This window comes from Oryza brachyantha, chromosome 4 (genome assembly GCF_000231095.2).
Source record: "Oryza brachyantha chromosome 4, ObraRS2, whole genome shotgun sequence".
Taxonomy (NCBI): Eukaryota; Viridiplantae; Streptophyta; class Magnoliopsida; order Poales; family Poaceae; genus Oryza; species Oryza brachyantha.
The window spans coordinates 7,276,260-7,294,883 of NC_023166.2; the positions used below are offsets into that span (position 1 = coordinate 7,276,260).

Here is an 18,624-nt window from a genome sequence, read left to right on the forward strand (position 1 = left end):
TTTGATCTGATGTTCTGAAATGAATCGGGCTATATGGTTGCTTACCATAGTTGATCTATTTCGTTTTTTGGTGTATTTAAGTTAACTCTTGTATAGAAATTGTAATAGAAACCATGAATTAGAAGGGATAGTTTCTATTACACTCCAATGTCCTATTCTCTCTTAAAAACTACATCAACAAACCATCCATTGGAACTGCCTTTACCTAAACTTCTCTCTTTACTGTGATTAACAGTTCATGATTATTACTTCATCCATTTTTTTTTATTTGACAAGTCTGACCATCCATCTTTTTCAAAAAATTTACCTAATTATTAATTATGTTGTTATTTGAGTTATTACTTAAAAACACGTTAAGCAGAACTTATAGTATTACATATTTACACATTTTTTTAATAAATTGAACAGATCCAAATGTCAATGGCATCAAATAAAAAAAAACAGAGGAAATACCTTATTGTAATTGCAAAATCATTGTTTGCCTATTTTAGTTTCTCCCTACAACGCACAGGCATTTCTTCAGGTCATTAAAAAGAAAACCTCCGCTTTTTCTCTGTTAGACCTGACGTATTCGGTGGTCCTTAGCGGACCGACAGTACTGAAAAGCCCACCTAAGAAATGATATGATACTCAGTGGTCAGTGCAAATGATTACATTCCAAGTTTTTTTTTCCCTTTTTCCTTTAAACCTGCCAAAGGCACATGCAGCCGTGGTATTTCTCACCGGTCACCACATCGTTACACTACATATACATATACAACACACACACACTCAGGCCCATTGTGTAGCGTAGGCCTACAACGTTTCCTTTTGAGTTTTCTCCAGTGGTCAGAGAACACCCTTCTAAACCCCCCCCCCCCTACCTTCTCTCTTTTGTGAAAAGAATTTAAATCGGTTCTCAAAAAAAAAGAATTTAAATCAAATGAATTTCCATTAGAGTTACGTGTCGGTACACCGTAGTTAGAATATTAGGTAACTGCACACCATTGCTATCAACAGCAGAATGAAAGGCTTCTGCCAATGGAACCTCCTCCATCCAGAAGAGATGTTGTGAGCGTCAACAGTGTATGTCGCCCCTGTCTGGTCATCCTTAATTTTAATACTAGAAGAGCCTGGAAAGGGCGGAACAAGCCAATGATGACACACAAGTTTGGTAAGTAGAGCCCATGACTTTAAAGATGTTGAGAAATTAGAGCAAGCAACATGGAAGTCAATCCAACTTGTGTACCAAATATTTTTGGATTTTCAAGACATCCATGACAAGAACAATATACTACACTTGCAAACTGGAATGAACTCAGAAGGATCAAATTTGAACGAGTTAACTTACAGTTGTGCTCAGTCCAGCCAATGACTTGATTTTCCAGGTCATAGACAACCAGCTTATTTGAAAGGGCAAGATCTGAAACAAAAACAGGTAACAGCACCAACATCAGATACATAGCATTCAGAATAGGATTTGCATGGGCAGAGCAATACAAACCTCCCAAAAGCACCATGGACTTCCCATCCTTTGACTGTAATCCACCATTTTGGAATCCAACACAATATAAGTTATCCTGCTTCAAATACGAAAAAAAACTATGAATATACGAAAGAAAACTATGAATGTAAGTGTCATGAACAAATGCATGTAATCTTCCTTATGATGTTATATGCAGAACAAAGACTGAATGAGACGGTATAGTTATGGTACTGTTTCGAACTGTAATGCTACATTAAATTCACGTACCCATTGATTGGAACAATTGACTTTGAACCCTCTTAACTATAGAGTGCTGCTGAGTCCATTTATCTCATCCTAATATGCAATTAGTGGAAATTTTCAAGATACAGCAGTCATTACTCATTAGAACTTTGAGAGCCAACTTTGTCTAAAATCTGTATTTTAGACATTTCTGACACAGATGGGATTGAAAATGCATCTCTACCTTTGAAAAAGACTTCCACTAAAATCTATTTACCTTGTGAATGCAGGTTTCAGATCCTGGCCAAACAGGCATCCAAAGGGTCATCTTGAAATATTTACACGTGATGGGTGTTCACGGTTTTATTATAATGTGTTTTAGTAAAAGCCCAAAAGCTACGGCCAGCAAGGAGCTCTTCCGTATACTGTCAATACATGAATCTCTGATTGAAAAGAGGAGCACTAAATTCTTTCTTTATTGATTATTGCTTGATCTAATTTAAGTTAACATATTGCTCCTCTAATGCAAAAGCTTTGTCCTAACATCTTACCCATTTCCAAGGAAACTAATGCTTGACTAACAGAAAGTTATTATCTTATCCCAAAGCAAACAACTGTATAAGCCACCCAAGACAGTTTAGCTATGTTATATTACCATGTGAACAGTTGCCATGCTATAGTATTAGGTCAACTCTAGCAATTTCTGTAGGGATTTCCATTTATTTGTGAACCTTTTGCTATTAATGTTTAAAAAATAATTCCTCAAATAAGTTATTTCCATAACAGAACCTTTTGGCCCATGCCATCAGTGTTGGCACAGCAAGACTGCAATGTGTTGTTGTGGCAATGGTTTGCCCATGTCACCAACAATGTTGTGGTAACAAGTAGCATGTTGCAGCATAGCACTAGCCATGGTGTGGCAGGCAAAATGGTTCAGTTTTGAAAATAACTCCTTTGAAAGGTCTACTTTAAAATTTATTATAAAAAGACTCAAATAACTAAACAAATTCCTCTGTAAGCCCCATCAAAATTCCACATTGTCATCTTGGTTTTGGGGAAAACTGGAATATTATCAGTAACAGCTTCTCTGAGAAACCATGTCAAAGGCAGGAAAATTACCTATTTTTTGTATGTTTAGAACTTAATTTTATTTGGAGGATTTGGGTCTAGGGTAAGAACTAGAGGCAATCATAATAATAGTGATGTATAAGTTCCACAAATATGAGGGTTATGAAAGGGTGATCCGGAAGTTCCCTTAACCCAGAGCCAAATATCTGTGCCATGGAAAATGTATCTTATAGAATAGAAACTGTGAATCTTAAACATGAGCAATTGGAAAAGGGAAGGAATAATAAATAAAATAAACATATGTGAAGAACATTACTAATTGGGAAAAACAGTAACAGAGATGCAAACAACAATGCAACTAATACAGTTGTACCATGTTTTTGTACTGGTCTACAGTTTTGAATTAATTTAGATATGAAAATATGCACAATCATTGCCTTCGCAACTGTTGCAAGTTGCAAAATACCATCACAAACAAGAGTTATTCAGAATATCATTGTAAAATGAACAAATTTGGAAAACACCAGCACTGTCCATTATCCATTGAAGATGTGTAATTGCCAATCTAGCCTTATTATTTTGTTTACCAGGGAGCATGTCATGGTTTCAACCATATAGCCACTTCCACTGCGTGGTGCACAGATGTATCCCCTTTTTCAAGGTAGCATGCACCATCAAATAAATTACAAAGGAGAAGAAAAGGATGACATAGGAGTGATAACATCATTTCAGGAATTTTCTCTCCTAATTGGATGTTAACAGTTGCCATGGACCACAAAGCTAAGGGGCGGTGCCATTCTCCAACATTTTACATCTACTAATTTAAAACCTTCACGTTACCAATGGCATTTTGAAACTCATCAGCAGTTGCAATGGTACTAAACCAAATTTAATCTTATTGAAATAGTGTGCAAAACTGTGCACACTGTAAATATGCCTGCAAAGGCAGCTCATATGCTCTGATTCCCTTCTGTAGTCCAGTGTATAGGTGTTATAAGTTGTAACAACTAAGTTGGCAAAGAAATGCAAATAGGTGACCAAATCACTGGGTGAAATGCTATATTACCCCATTTTCGAAGAAGTAATCATGTGGATACACATTCAAGGGAAGATCATTCTCAAAATGGAAGGTGACCTTTGGAAATCCATCATCCACGCTACATATTAAAAGAATAAAATAGTTAGACTTGTAAAAAAATTGTACTTGAGCTAATAAATCATTTTTCTCCCAACTGAAAATAAGTCATGAATATATAACATCATGGAACAATTTTGCTGTTTGACAATATAGCTAGGTACTGTGTTGTAAAGTATACCTTCCAGCATATTGAAAACACAGAAAGTCTTGAACATTATGGAAGGTTATATCCTGATGCTTGGTAAATATCTGAAATTTATATAGCATGTAAAGAGAATTCATGCAATCCTCCAGAACATGGGAAAACAAACACAGGGCCCATTTCATACCGCAACCATTATTTCCTTGTAAACTATCTCCGGAAGGTATGTCAAGGTCGTACCACTATCAATTATGGTACCCTTCTTTTCGCCTGTATCAAAAATATGTGTCGGAAGCTGTAGTGCAGTACCACCAACATCAATTGACTTGAGGTTCACATTGTAGTGCGGCCTGAGAAGTAGAATCATGGAAAGGTGTTAGAATGGTGTAAATGGGACAAACGAAATCCAGTTGAAATACATAACGCAGGTACAGAAGGATGTGCCCACTCACTAAAAATGTGTAACAGCCATGGGAAAATGTTTAGAGATTCAAAAAAGAAACAATAGAGTGAAGTTGAAGACGCCAGGAGATAAAAAATAAAGACATCTGTGCAGTACAGATCAATTTATTCAGCATATGGCATGAACATGCTACAAAGGAAAGCCAAGTTTCCACCACATAGCAGGTACAAATGTAAATAAATTAATTTTAAGTAAAGTAGTAGGTAACAAGCAATTCCAAAATAGCATCCTTCGATCTATGGCAAAGATGAATAAATCAACAAGAAATTTTATATAGTTTCCATGCCTTCAACATCTGGAACATTAATATGCATCACTTTATTTTCAATATATGTAGAAGTAGACATTATAAACCAGAATCATAACATTTTCCACGTCATGTTTTAGATTTAAAATGAAATTCATATTATCAGCATACAAGTATGAGGATACACAAAACGTCAAACCAATACATATAAGGTCAAAGCTATCTTTGTCAGGATTTACAGGATAAGTGGCACTAATTATTTAGTACAATCCTCAGTTCAAAAAAGAAATGGCAATTTGAGGCAAAGAATCAAAACAGAGGAATGACACTGTGCTGAAGCCAGTGCAAGGTATTTTTATATACAAAATCCATCTAAAGATTATCTCTTCCTACAGCGTCAGAATTATTTGCATGTTCTAGATAGTGTCATTCACTAAGTGTTTAACTCAAATGTTCAAGGGAGAACACAGTAGCCTCACAGGATTAAATTTGACTTGAGACAAAAACAAACTCAAGTACATTGCTGAAAGAAAAAAAAACTCAATTAATTGGGCAGCTGGTGCTATATGTGCAATTACAGATGTAGAAAATACGAACAGTAACAATCAGTTAGCGAAAAATATCATGTTCCAAATGGAAAAGACTTTCTAAGCAAGGTTGAAAGATATAATAGCCAATTAGACACCAATCCTTACCAGAAAATAGTCATCACATGATATTCCTTATTTATAAGTCTAACTTCGAAGTTTTTAATTAGGGCAATTATGTTTCCTATAGTGCATCAGATTTGGACAAACGCATCCTTAATAAGATATCACAACGATGCATAGGAGAAAAATCCCTCTTTTATGTACTTTGAAGGTTTGACACATAAGATGATGAACCTCCTCAATAGCTACGTAGTAATACTTAACTGAGATAGATCTCCAAAAGCATGTTTCGGTAACTAATTGTTCAAATAGAGTCAAAAGTATATATTATATTTAAAGTAGCTCCAGCTTCACTCTGACATTAAGCAAACAGAATAATGAGGTGCTGGTACAGCAACATACATATTTGGTACCAATGGCGTTGTTTTGACTTTTGGTTGCACCACGTTTCCAATAGCAAAAATTCCACCGCCATTTATCGTATCCAAACAATGAGCAAATATCTTCTTCACCTTCCCTGCAGCAGCTAACTGTGATAGCATTGATGTATTTGATTGGCCAAACCCAATAATTCCATCAAGGGCTTGGTTTGAATTGCCTAAATCCCCACCTTGCTGAGAACCACACCTAAAAAGGACAGGAGAGGATTTATTCGCATTGCCATCTTCAACACTATAGCAATGCACTCGTGTCAATTATTAATTTTGTCTTACTATGTTGCCATATAATGATAGTAATTTGTCATGCACTCGTGTAAGAGCATGTCATGGATGTTTTAAACCAAGAGCAATGTTTGATGCTATTCTTGATGGCAGACTATGCAATAAAGAATCCCACTTCAAAGAACATTGCTATGACAGTGTGGAAAAAGTAAATCTTAGTCACCTTATATATAACAAAACATAGCCAACAAATTACTTCGGAAAATATTTACAACCTCTGCCCTCTGGCACATGGAAAGAATCATGTAGGTGTTTTCCGACAAAACATTACTACATACGAATTCCACCTAGAGACATTGTCACCTGATGCATTTAAACAGTTTCATGGTTTATTTTTCTAGCTATACATTATACATTATGTGACAGATATAGCTAGATAGAATTCGCATGCAAACATGATTATGAGATGCCACTTAAAACAAACAATTAGTGTAATAATAGATCATCCAAAAGTAGCTCATACGAAAATGGTTGTAATGCCCGGGACCAACAAAACTCACCCGAATGTGACGCTGGAGTTGGCTGGCCGTGTCTGGCCGTCCCCGGACACCTGGTCGAACTGCAGGAGGTCGGACACAAAGAACCCTGTGGTGGAGCTGCCGTCACCATACATGACGCTGTACTCACAGGGCAAGCTGGTGGTGCAGCCGGGCAGCAAACCCCCGTAGGTCGCAGAGCAGAACCCCTGGTCGCATGAAATCATGTTCCCAGTAGACGAGTCCTTGGGGTCATACAGCGTCAGCTCTAACTGCACGCAAAGCGTCCGATCGCAGGTTGCCGACAATTCAGAGAAATTCCAAAATGAAAACGAAGAAGAAGAAGAAGAAGAATATAATTGGGAGGGGTTACCCCGAGGCCGCTCTTGCGGGGGCATCGGTCGCAGGAGATGCAGTTCACCCAGAGGATGTCGCTGCCGGTATCCACCTGCACGTAGTACCGCTTGGTCGGCGTCCCGATCCCGATCTCCGTGTAGTAGAGCCTGCGGCGAGAAGCCCAATCCGATGAGCCAAACCAAACCAGACCAGACCAACAAGCAAGGGAAGCAAGCAAAGGGAAGCAGGCAGCAAGGGGGGCCGCCGCGCACCCGGTGTCAGTGGGGAGGCCGAGGCCGCCGAGGGGGACGTCGGCGGCGGCCAGGAGCCGCCCCCTGCGGCTCCCGTCGTGGGCCCGCGACACGTCGCCTCCCCCCGCGGCGGGGAGCTTGCGGCGCACGCGCAAGACCCCGGTCGCCGCGGCGCCCCCCGCCGCCGCCTCCGCGACGACGAGGACGAGGACGAGCAGCAGCAGCAGCGCCGCCGCAGCGGGCGGGGCCGGACGACGGGCCATCGCCTGCCTGTGCTGCCTGCCCACCCACCCTCGTGGACAAACTCCTCGTCACTCCGCCTCCTCCTCCTCCTCCTCGGTTGATTGGGGGAGGGGCAAGGGAGCGGCAAAGGAGGGAGGGAGAGAGAGAGGGAGGGAAGGGGAAAAAGAAGAAAAGGAGGGAGGGAGGGAGCGGTGGCCGGCCGTCGGCCCGTCCCGGGGAATCGGGGGGAGAGAGAGGGAGACGGGTTTGTTTTGCGGTGCGCGTGCGTGCGTGGGTCGTCGTTCTCTTCTCTTTCTTTTCTTTTCTTTTCTGGTCGTCAGGCGGTCGCCGAGTCCAGGTCCAGGTGAGGGGGGAGAAAATCGGGATCCATTCACACCCGGCCCCAACCTGTGCGTGGCTCTACAAACGCTCGCTCTTCGTTGCGTTCGAGCGTTTGACCGTTATATTAAGAGCTATAGCTGCATCCAATTTATTTAATAGTTAATTTATATAATAGTTACCTACAAAATATCAATATATGGTTTTATATGTCATACATACATTTTATCTTAGAGTACGTGTGCAGCTGACTATAAATTAGTAGACCATATATCTTATATCTCATTTCTTTATCTCTTTAAAATATGTTTATAAATGGCTTATAGCCTGCTATTGTACCTGCTCTAAGGGCATGTTCAAAGGTAGAGCCCGTTGTGGGCTCTATCTCAAGCCACGTCAGCAACAAGAGTCTATTTTATAATGATACGTACAAAGGTACAAGCAGGCGTGGTTTCTTCGTTAATGCAATAAAATATTTTTATTAAGCTAGTTTTCTTTTTATACATTCTCATGCAAGAAAGTTTACTTTAATAAATGCTAAGAGTCAACTCTAAGCCGTTGCCATGCATGGCAACAGCTTTTCTCTCTCCTTCCTTCTCTTTCCTCCACATCACCAAATTTGCTTACGTGACGATTGAAAGAGTCGGCTAATAAGCACCTTTGTATGTACCCTAACTTTGATTGGATTTATTAATAGACTAGAAAAATTGTTCGTGCGTTGCACTGGATCAAGTTAATTTTAATTATATAAATTAAAATAAATTTAGCGTTGAGTTAGAAATAGTAAAGTGTGATCAAAATACAATTACGCTCTTATTTTACTGATTATATATTTATATTTATATTGGATATAAAAGGTACAACTAAATATCTCGATCAAAACTCTACTGGTGGATAAAAAAAAAGAGAGTCGTATCTAGCGCATCTAGGTTAATGATCAATGTCGTAGCCATTGGTCTATAAAACTTTTATTTACTAAGGTCAAGTGCATATTCTATTGAAACAACTGTTTTGACTGCTCAAAAAGAAAAAAAATACAAAACATGCTCTCATGACATGATCGAACTCACAATCTTTCACTTACAAAGCAAGCACATTGCAACCACAGACGCACTACCATTGTAGTGCATGCCAATAGATGTGTTCTAATTATAACTTATACTTCTGCATACGTCTATAAGATTTTTAAGTGGGACGAAGGGCTAAACATATGCTGAGAAATTAACTAAAATATGGGGAGAGTATTTGGATTTCCAAAGATAAATTCTTGTAATCGTAGTTCGGTTTGTAGAAGTAGGGGTCCCGTGGAAACGCACCATGCGAAATCGCACGAACAGGATAAAAGTAGGAATAAAATGCCATATATATTGAATTCCTCCGTAATTTCAAAACACTAGAGAACTTCAAAACTATTCCACGAGTAGTATACATAAAAACACATGAATTCTATACATATGGAAGCCAAAACATGACTTATTTTGCTGCAAAATCCCTCTAGAATAGCTTATTCCATATGAATTTTAAAGGAATTGATAGGAATCAATGCTTTTATTGAAAGAGTTTCGTAGGATTATTTTATGTAGAAAACAAAACATGTATAATTCTTATGGTTTTTATGTTTCAAAGGGGCCTTTGTGTACGAAAAACAAAGGAAACTTTCGAAACAAACAAACCCTTAGTTTTCATTTCCACTACAACCTTTTAGAAAAATTCTATTTGTTGGTGTGTAAATATATTTACATTTCTCCATTTTTTCCAGTTTCTATGGGTTGACATTACTCCAAAATGTAAAACCCTTAACTTAAATTAAATTGATATTGCCTTCTATATGTATCTTTAGTCATAGATATGTTTGGTTATATTTGCAGGAATATTATAGTTACACTTATTTAGTACAACTACCTCAATAAAAAAAATAGTATAAGAGTACAAGATGTCATCTTTTTCACTTACTGTAAAATAAATATATGTAATATTAGATTAATTATTCATACTGAAAATACGTTCATATGATGTTAATTTCGTTAATAATACTCACATCATTATATAAGCATTCATAAGATTTAAATCTTGTATCGAAATATAACAATTTTAGCACTATTTATAGTATTGTTCGACACTTCAATCATTTCTCATTCAAAATTCTTTCTATTTTATCCCTACTTATCCTCCCACTCCCATCAATTCCTTACAGAGCTATCATGGTCTTTCTTCTCGTCCTTAATCATTGCTAAACAGCTAGAAATACTTATATTTTGGGATGGAGATTGTAATACATTATGAAAGTAACTGATTACTATAATATATTGTTGGAGATGGTATCAATAACCAGGGGCAGAACCAGAAATTTATTAAGCCTAGGGCTTAACGATGTAATATAAATCTTTTGGATAAATTTTAACTAAAAATAGTAATTTCTTGATGTAATTTTTTGACTAGGCGTGGGGCTCCAGCCCAAGTTACCCCATGCCTGGTACCGCCTAACATGCATGTCTTATATTTCTTATTATGACATGGGAGTATCGATAAATACTTGCTCGCGCACGTGTCTCCACAAGCCTATAGTGTTAATTGTACATAGGAAAATAATGCATAACCATAAGAAATTATAATCCTTAACCATAACGTATAATGAAAATATGCACATTTTTTATCTCACGCTTACTATGGTGTAATTGGGCCTAGGGGTGGGGGCCAATATTGGCCCTCGTGAAGTAAGAAACAGGGTTAGTGACTTGGTATAAGAGTCAGCTGTAATGATTTATCAACATAATCAAAATTTCAGTACTCGTGTCTCTACGACCTGATCAAATCCTAAGCTAATATATTCACTTCAATCTTGTACCCCTATCCTAAGTGCCAAAACATGGTAGAATTCTAGGTGAACTATAAGGTGTTTTATTAGATCGGCGTACACACTAGTCCTATCAAACCAGCCTATAATATCGCTCACCCTCCAGTATGTGATGGTTTTACAATATAATTAAGAAAAACTAGTTTTATTTGCAAAAACAAAAACTAGTTTGGTAATACATTTTCCATATCAAACAGTGTAAAGAGAGATAATAATTTATGTTGTTATGTATTGCACTAACCATCTTTAATACATTAACCATCTGAAAACCTTAAACCTCGTGTCATTAAGTGTGCATAGACGTCTTTGATTTACTTATATCTAGTTACTTAACAAATACTAACTTTCTAAAAATTACTCCTACCTAGGCCTGGATGAAAAACTCAAAGCTTGGTAGCTCGCTCGGCTATAACGAGCTGAGCCGAGCTAGCATTTTAGCTCGTTAGCATTATTGAGCCAACTCGAGCTGGCTCGCGAGCAACTCGCGAGCCTAGAAAGCCTACAAAACTTGGCCCATGATAGCCTAAAGGCCACAGCCCAAACGACCCATGTTGAACCCCTAGCAACACAATAGTACATCACACAGGTCACATGATGTTCACCACTTCACCCCCACGTGACCACGCTACACACACGGCACCCTCCTCCCCCGCCGTCGCCCCCTAGTAGTTCGTTGTCGCCGTCACCCCGGTAGGAGGTTGTTGTTGTCGCCCCGATGCCCTGGCAAGACGACGACGCCATCGCCTTGACGCCCTAGCAAGACGACGCGCCGCTCCGCCATGGCCGTCGCATAGGCTGGATGCCACCATCGGTGCCCTGGCGCCCTGGTCAGACTGTCGCCATCGCCGCGGCGGGACGCCATGCCACTCCGCTGTGACCATCGCCTAGGCAGGACGTCGCCTCATCGCCCCAACGCCCTGTCAAGACGTCGTGCCTTCGCTGCTGCCGCGCATCGTTGTCGCCATGGCCACAGCGCGTCGTCGATCTGGATTGTCTTGTGAGATCTTTAGTCCTTACTTAGTAAATCATCTCTCATTTTCCCTCTTAAATCTCGATATTTTTCTGTTGGTTGGTTTGCTGAAAGGGTAAGCTCCTGGCCCTCTCAACTGATGTGCAATGGTCATGGAGGACATCATGACAGAAAGAATGCATCGCTACCTCCTCCAATTTTGGCTTACTGTTGTTGTCTTTGGCTCACGAGCTAAACGAGCTTTTATCGAGCCAAGCCAAGCCAACTTTTTAGCTCGTTACTTGTAACGAGCCAGCTCAAGCTAGTTCGTTATCCTACCGAGCCAGACCGAGCCGAGCCAGCTCGATATCTAGGCCTACTCAAACCGAAGTTAAAATGCCTAAGAAAACTCCATTATGCTAAAAACGACTTCGGATAATGTTTTTGTTGTATTGACTCTATAGAAGCTAAAATGCCTTAAGTAAATCTAGTGTAAGCCTGCCTATAGCCAGGTAATAAAACCCTAAACCCTAGAAAGCAAGCAAAGAAGCAAGAAAGTATGCAACTTTTTATCATATACAAGCAAGCATACAACTTTACACATACAAACCTACAGCTATGGTGGGGCGACTCACCTAGATGATTTATGATAGATAGTGGTGATTATGGTAGTGGAAAATTCGCTGATGGATGTGGCAAGACAATGGTAGATCCAAAAGAGTATGCAAAATTGGTCAGCCACAAATTTAAGGGTGAAGGAACACAACGAGTGAGTCAAATCTTGCAGGCAACCACGATGGCACTAGCAAACACAAAATAAAACCCCTAGATTTATCACTTGGGTTTGTCTTTTCAAATTGTGAAACATTTTACACATGCAAATGTATTAATAAACTGGCCGCGAAAATAATTTACACACATAGATGTATGTCTCAAAAATTCCTACGAAATGTTGTGGGTCTGCTTGTTCCATGCATAGTTTGAGATATTTACATAAGTGGAAACCTAAGTCCTTGCAAAAGATAATTTAGTCATACCTTATGGGTTCAGTATGCACATTTTTCAAGATAAATGCACCATAAGCATATACAGAGAAGTCACCAGATCATGCGGAAAGATTCTCCCACTTGTACAGTGGTCGAAAATCTGACTCAACCACTAACCTTTGTGGAACCATTATGGTTGAAGAGGTCCTACCACACAAAAGATGGCTTAGTCTTGATTACGCCGATGGTTTTCGAAACTAGTCAGGTCATAGCGGTCTTACCAAGAGTAAACGATTTTAGGATCTGAATATGCTACTATTCTTGGAAAGGCTAGGGAGTCATAGTTATCCTACCACCTGTATATGTTACCGATCGGATTGATTATTTCTTTACCACAAAAGCAACTCAGTCTAAGTTACGACTAATGCCACCAAGGTCATGGTTGAAGAGACAATATCGCTAGACATACCAGTATCCTTTATATGACTTTTCTACTCATTGACTACATTTATGAGAGGACAGATGGGGGCTAGGAACAATATAGGAACAGTATATTATTTACTTATAATCTTAAAATGTTTAAAAATTCACTATATATTTTACCCCTAAGCGTTACCTTGGGGCTTGTTATTTAACTATTTATTCTAGATAGTTGATTTTAGGGAAAAGTCAAATAACAGAACAAGTGGTTTAATATTGAGTACGATGGAGACTAGTCGGAGGTTTTATATTAGTTAGCATTGAATACCAACTAAATGAAGCTAAAACCAACAACTCCATGACAACTTCAAAAACATTTACCGGTCCAAAGGTGTTGACTAGTCAAAAACCTACTTTGGTTGTTCATGTGCCAGATCAGTGAGTCCAACAATCATCATAGCAAGATAAAAAACAGAGGGTCTAATAACCTATATACGATGGCTACATATGGTGTTTTGCATCACACGATACCACTAATGCTCTTCACGTCTATCACACGGAGGAGGATTCTGATGAGGTGGTGTGGGTATGTCACGTCCAGAAATTCCTAACACGAATTTTTGAACTTAATTGTATATTAAAAATCTCTTTCCAGGACCAGCCAGGGTACGCAAAAAACAATGTAGATTATATAACCATCGTTCTTAGAAACAACTGAAAATAATATTAATCTAACGAAAATGCAGCAGAAAAATAACGTAGACTAGCTCCAGTGGGGCACGGCTCCAGTCCACAGGCAACACTTCGACAGCGGTTAGCTTACTCCTGACAGTCACCTCCATCGGATTCAACTTCTAGCTTTGAAGGGGAAAATTACGCAAGGCTGAGCACAAATCACCGTACTCAACAAGTAGCACGAGAAAGGAGTAATAAATGATGCAAAGGGTCATAAGGGATAGGGTAAGGTTAGTTGCAATAAAGCAGTATTTAAATAAATAACAAATATTTAAACAGAAAGGTAGATAATAAGTAAATAACATTTGTAAAGTTCCAACATCACCGTCTAACGTTACACCACGTTGCAACAAACCCAACCACTACTCAACATTAAACCATGTTGCAGTAGTCCCAAGTGAAATCCAGTTTACCCAGGTCATTAAAGGTTTGACTAATCACAGTGAATTTGGCAACTCGCCCTTAACCGTGGGCACGACTATTCAAATAGGTTTACTCTGATCAGAGGTGTACTACTGTACCCATAAGACGTAGTCCCACTACACTTGAACGTGCGCCGACATACCACCATGGCATACCGGATAGAAAACCATGATAGGACTCATCGCATAACCCTTCCTATTCAATCGCACCACATTTCAGATTTCTCTCCCCTTTTACACCAAGGCGGGCAGCCCCCTCTTGTGCCTAGGCGAATCCGGAAGCAATATAGGCCATCGTTACACCACGACTCCCATCCATACTCCATCACGCTCACCCTTGCCTGGGTACGTCGAATAGTTTGCAATTACACTTCAAATCCCACCGTTGACCATTCTGGCTTGTGGTTAGCACGGAAATAACTTCCAAGGTTTCCTGCGAACCGGTCCTTAATTGTCATGTGTGCGACTCTTAAAACCATGCACCCACAACCCACCAGTATCAATATTTTAGTTGGCATTGACCCGAACCGGGTATTAAATGATCATCATCAACTATTCAGAACTAGTAATGATTAATGTGTGATCCCATGAGCTACTTGTTCTAAGTATGGCTAAGCATTAACCTAGGCCTAATCTCTACTCAATTTACCCTTGGTATAACAGGAATCAAGATGGATAAACAATGGTATAATAATAGGTAACCCAAAAAGTAAATACAATAAATACTTTAATTGAAACAATGCACGTTTGAATAAATAAACCAGATATTTTGCAATAATAGGTTCAATATGATCAAAGATGAATGCCACTTGCTTTGCTCTGGTCCCTAGGGTACTTCAGCGATGATTTCGAAGTAAATCGGCGCGTCGGCGGGCTCCATATCTAAGCGACAAAGCATAAAATAAATAAAATAGGCACAAACTCTACTGAAACAGCACAGGAAAGTATTTTTAATGTATTCTTGGCAACTTTATGAATTTAATGAAATTTGAATGGACTTAAACGAAGACTGGATGAATTAGCTATGAATTTTAGAAGTTTTCTGGTTTTTTTAGACTAAACAGAAAGTCCTAAATCAATTATTAGGCAATAAAGCGAGGCGCTGACATCAACGAGGAGAGAGGAGGGTGGCGCCGACAGGTGGGGGCCACCTGTCGGTGGGAGAAAGGGAGGATGAGGGGCTGACAAAGAGGCCCCACGAGGGAGAGAGGGGAGGAGGCTCACCGGCGGCGTCAAAGGTGGGGGCGCGTCGGCGAGGCGATGGGCCACGCGGTGATGGCCGGTGGCGAGGGTGGCGAGGCGCGGGCGGCAAGATTGGTTCAGTGGCGGCGGCGGCTCAGGTTGGGGCAGCGACCGGCGGCGAAGGGAAAAAGACGAGCGGCGGCGGGGTATTTAGGCGCGGGGAGGCCGGCTAGGGCGGGGTGGCGGTTAGAGACCGGGTCTACCACGATGGCGGGTTAGGCAACAGTGGTTGCGGGCGGCGGGCGGTGTCCGGCTCGGCGGCCACTTGGACTCGGCCGACGAGGGGAGGCGGCGCAGACTTGGCGCGGGGCGCGGGTGAGACGGGCCAACTGGTTGGGCCGAGGTGGCCCGGTCGGGAGAGAGGAGTCGTGCGGGGAGGGAGGGAGGGAGCTGGGCCGGCTCGGGAGGAGGAGGGAGGAGGAAGGAGAAGGAAGGAGGAGAGGTTGGGCTGCGGCTTAACCCGGAAAAAGAAAAGAAAATGAAAAAGAAAGAGGGAAAAAAAAGGGGAAAAGGGAAAAAGAAAGCCTCACTTTTTTGCCGAGTTTTAAATTAATTTTTGAGCGAAATTTTATACTCTGTAATTTAAATTGAATCTAGTTAATGATTTGCAAACTTCGATTTAACCAAATTAATTCCTTTTGGAGGGATTTAACCTGAGTTAATTAAGTCGATTATTATTTACCAATTTCTCTTACGATTTTGGCTTAGGGTAGAAACTCCGGGTGTGACAGGGTACTCTAAAGGTACGTCATACATGGTAGTAGACAAACAAGGATGACAAATCTATAGCCTTTTACATATATGCATTTAAATTTTATATAATGTGTGCCTTTTGACTACTCGCAATTGTCCAGTAGTCGGGGCAGACCAAGGGGCTTCCATATTACCAAGTTATGGTCTATGTATATTATACATGTCCTATATAGACTTGAAATTTCATGTTCTTGACTCAACGAAGTGTATAGTCTTGAGTATCTTGTTCCAACGATAGCATCGAAAGAAAGAAACTTGGCCCGATCCAAAGTGTTCATGTACTTAGAGTGTTTATAGTTAGAACGAAACATATAATGTAGACAACCTAAGACTAGGCTGAACTAGAGACGGAGAAAGTTTATAAGTATGGACAAATTACATCCCGTAAATTTACTACGTGTTTTTATAATTATAATTTACTTGCTTTTATTTAATACCTATATCGAGTTACACGACTTCGCTCGGGGGCTTTACTATTTGGTAGGGTTGAAAGTGATTCGGATAATTTCCATCCGAGCAAATCATTCTTTGGATTCGGATAGCTTCGGTCGGATAGTTCCGAAAATTTTCAGATTTGGAATTGAATTCGGTTTTTCTCTTCGGATACAAAAATGAATACGGTAAAGGTGATATCCGTTGGATTTGAAAAACGGTCGGATACTATCCGGATTTTTTTTCGGGTATAAGGTGCATCAACCATTCAATCAACTCAACCTAAAGAAGTCCATCATAACAGCCTAACTAGTGTTAACCTTAGTTGGTTTTGACTATTGGCTTCAAGTAATATATGCGTTCATGACCTCACAACCGCCACGGATGTTTCTTTTGATGGTATTAGTAATCACTTATATTTGAAAATATTGATGAGTTATATACTTATAGTAAAAAATATCAAGTTATATTTCTTCAATGATCTACGAAGATTCGGTCAAGAGGTTTTTATGTTTTGGTTAATATTCGTCACTGTATTCATTTTGATTGTATTCACTCCATATTTGTATTCGATAATATTCGATTCCGTTTTCATATCCGAGTTTCCCATTCCGATTTTGATTCCAAAAAAATATGAAAACGAATATGATATAGCTAGTCAACTGTATTCGATCTATTTTCATCCCTACTATTTGGTAATGATTATATTCAATTATTTCAGAAGAAAAGAAAGAATGGTTCAAGTACTTTGTCGAGATTTTTTTTGAACTTTGCTCAAATATTAGAACTGACAACTTGCTCAGATCAATGATGTCAATGTAAGCTACTTAGATGACAACTCCGTTGGCTTACTTTGATAAACTAGTCGGTTATTATATTTGAGTAGAGTTTGGGGGCTACTATCAGTATTATGAATATGGGGTATTGCATAGATGTGTGCTTATCTCGGTAGGTGTACAACATATCTAATTCTATACGGAGAGAAGTCTCATACATATAAATAGAATCCCTAGCAGATAAGAAGGAATATGGTAGAGGAAGAAAATTATATTTGGATAAGTAACGTACATAGTCCAATCAAGGTACGATTATATCTACCCAGTTGTTTTGCCTAAGGACTTCATAGTTCTATTGGGCTCCTATCTAGATAGCTCGCATAGTCTTCATATTTGTCTCTCTGGTTCTAGTTAGATTAGTGGCAATCTAGGTATTTAGTACAATACCACTAGGAGGGGACATATGCCAATAGACCTAGGGTTACCTAGAGATCAATCCAACTCGATAGTTCCTAAGAAGTAACTAGAAACCAACACAATACAAATCCCATCAAACTGCCAGCAGAGAAGCCTAATAATACTAGGCATTGACATCTACGTCTGCGCTACCATACCGATATAGTTGCAGACTAGACTAGAGTTTCCTTCTTGTATGTTGTACTAATGTACGATTGGCATAATAGCGGAACCAACTCCAACCGATAAGGGTAGGACTATTACTTTAGTTGGCTCAAAACCAGTATAAAAATGCATGTTCCCTTCTCGTTGCTACTGTCTCATATATATCTAAAAAACCTCAAAATCAACTATAAATCTAAGGTTAAAAATTTAAATTTTGGTTTATAAGCATAAACAAAAGCCAAAAGATAAAAGACATATCATGTATATATTTAAGTATCATCCTGTTACCGACGAGTATTGCTGGTACCATTTTGGTATCAGTTAGTACCGATAAAGTGTTAGTTAATACCACTATAGTATCAATTGGTACCTACTAAATATCAGTTAATACAACTATAGTATCAGTTGGTACTAGTATGATGTCAATTTTAATACTGATAAGATATTATGTTTAACACCTCCTAAAATCATCCCATTTCAAAACAGGCAGCAGTTGTGTTATTTTCTTAAGCCTAGGTCAATAATCCAGTAATAATCCCTTCCCCGACAGTTCCAGCGAGACCGGAAACCCCTCGCGGTGGCGGGGTATCGCTTTTCGCGGGCCGGTCAGGCGGGCCCACAGCCTCGCCTGAGCCAAAACCCCCGTTCCTGACCAAACCCTAGCTAGCCTGGCGTTCTCCTCCTTGCCCCTTG

At 39.7% G+C, this 18,624-nt stretch overlaps 1 protein-coding gene across 2 annotated transcripts; it reads right to left on the minus strand.

Moving 5' to 3' along the window:
* Positions 1–612: 612 nt before the first annotated feature.
* On the minus strand, positions 613–7,636 carry LOC102720140 (aspartic proteinase 36). Of its 2 annotated transcripts, none has more exons than XM_040523533.1 (10): positions 7,202–7,636; positions 6,967–7,096; positions 6,618–6,865; positions 5,798–6,022; positions 4,223–4,385; positions 4,072–4,142; positions 3,822–3,912; positions 1,484–1,562; positions 1,331–1,402; positions 613–1,112 (listed from the first exon to the last, which is right to left on the minus strand). In XM_040523533.1, the coding sequence occupies exons 1-10, from the start codon at positions 7,441–7,443 to the stop codon at positions 961–963; spliced, it is 1,473 nt and encodes a 490-aa protein (XP_040379467.1). In that variant the 5' UTR covers positions 7,444–7,636; the 3' UTR covers positions 613–960. The 2 variants fall into 2 exon arrangements, with proteins under 2 accessions (XP_040379467.1, XP_006653274.2); XM_006653211.3 differs by having other exon boundaries at positions 1,484–1,559; positions 7,202–7,586.
* Between the last annotated feature and the right edge of the window lie 10,988 nt (positions 7,637–18,624).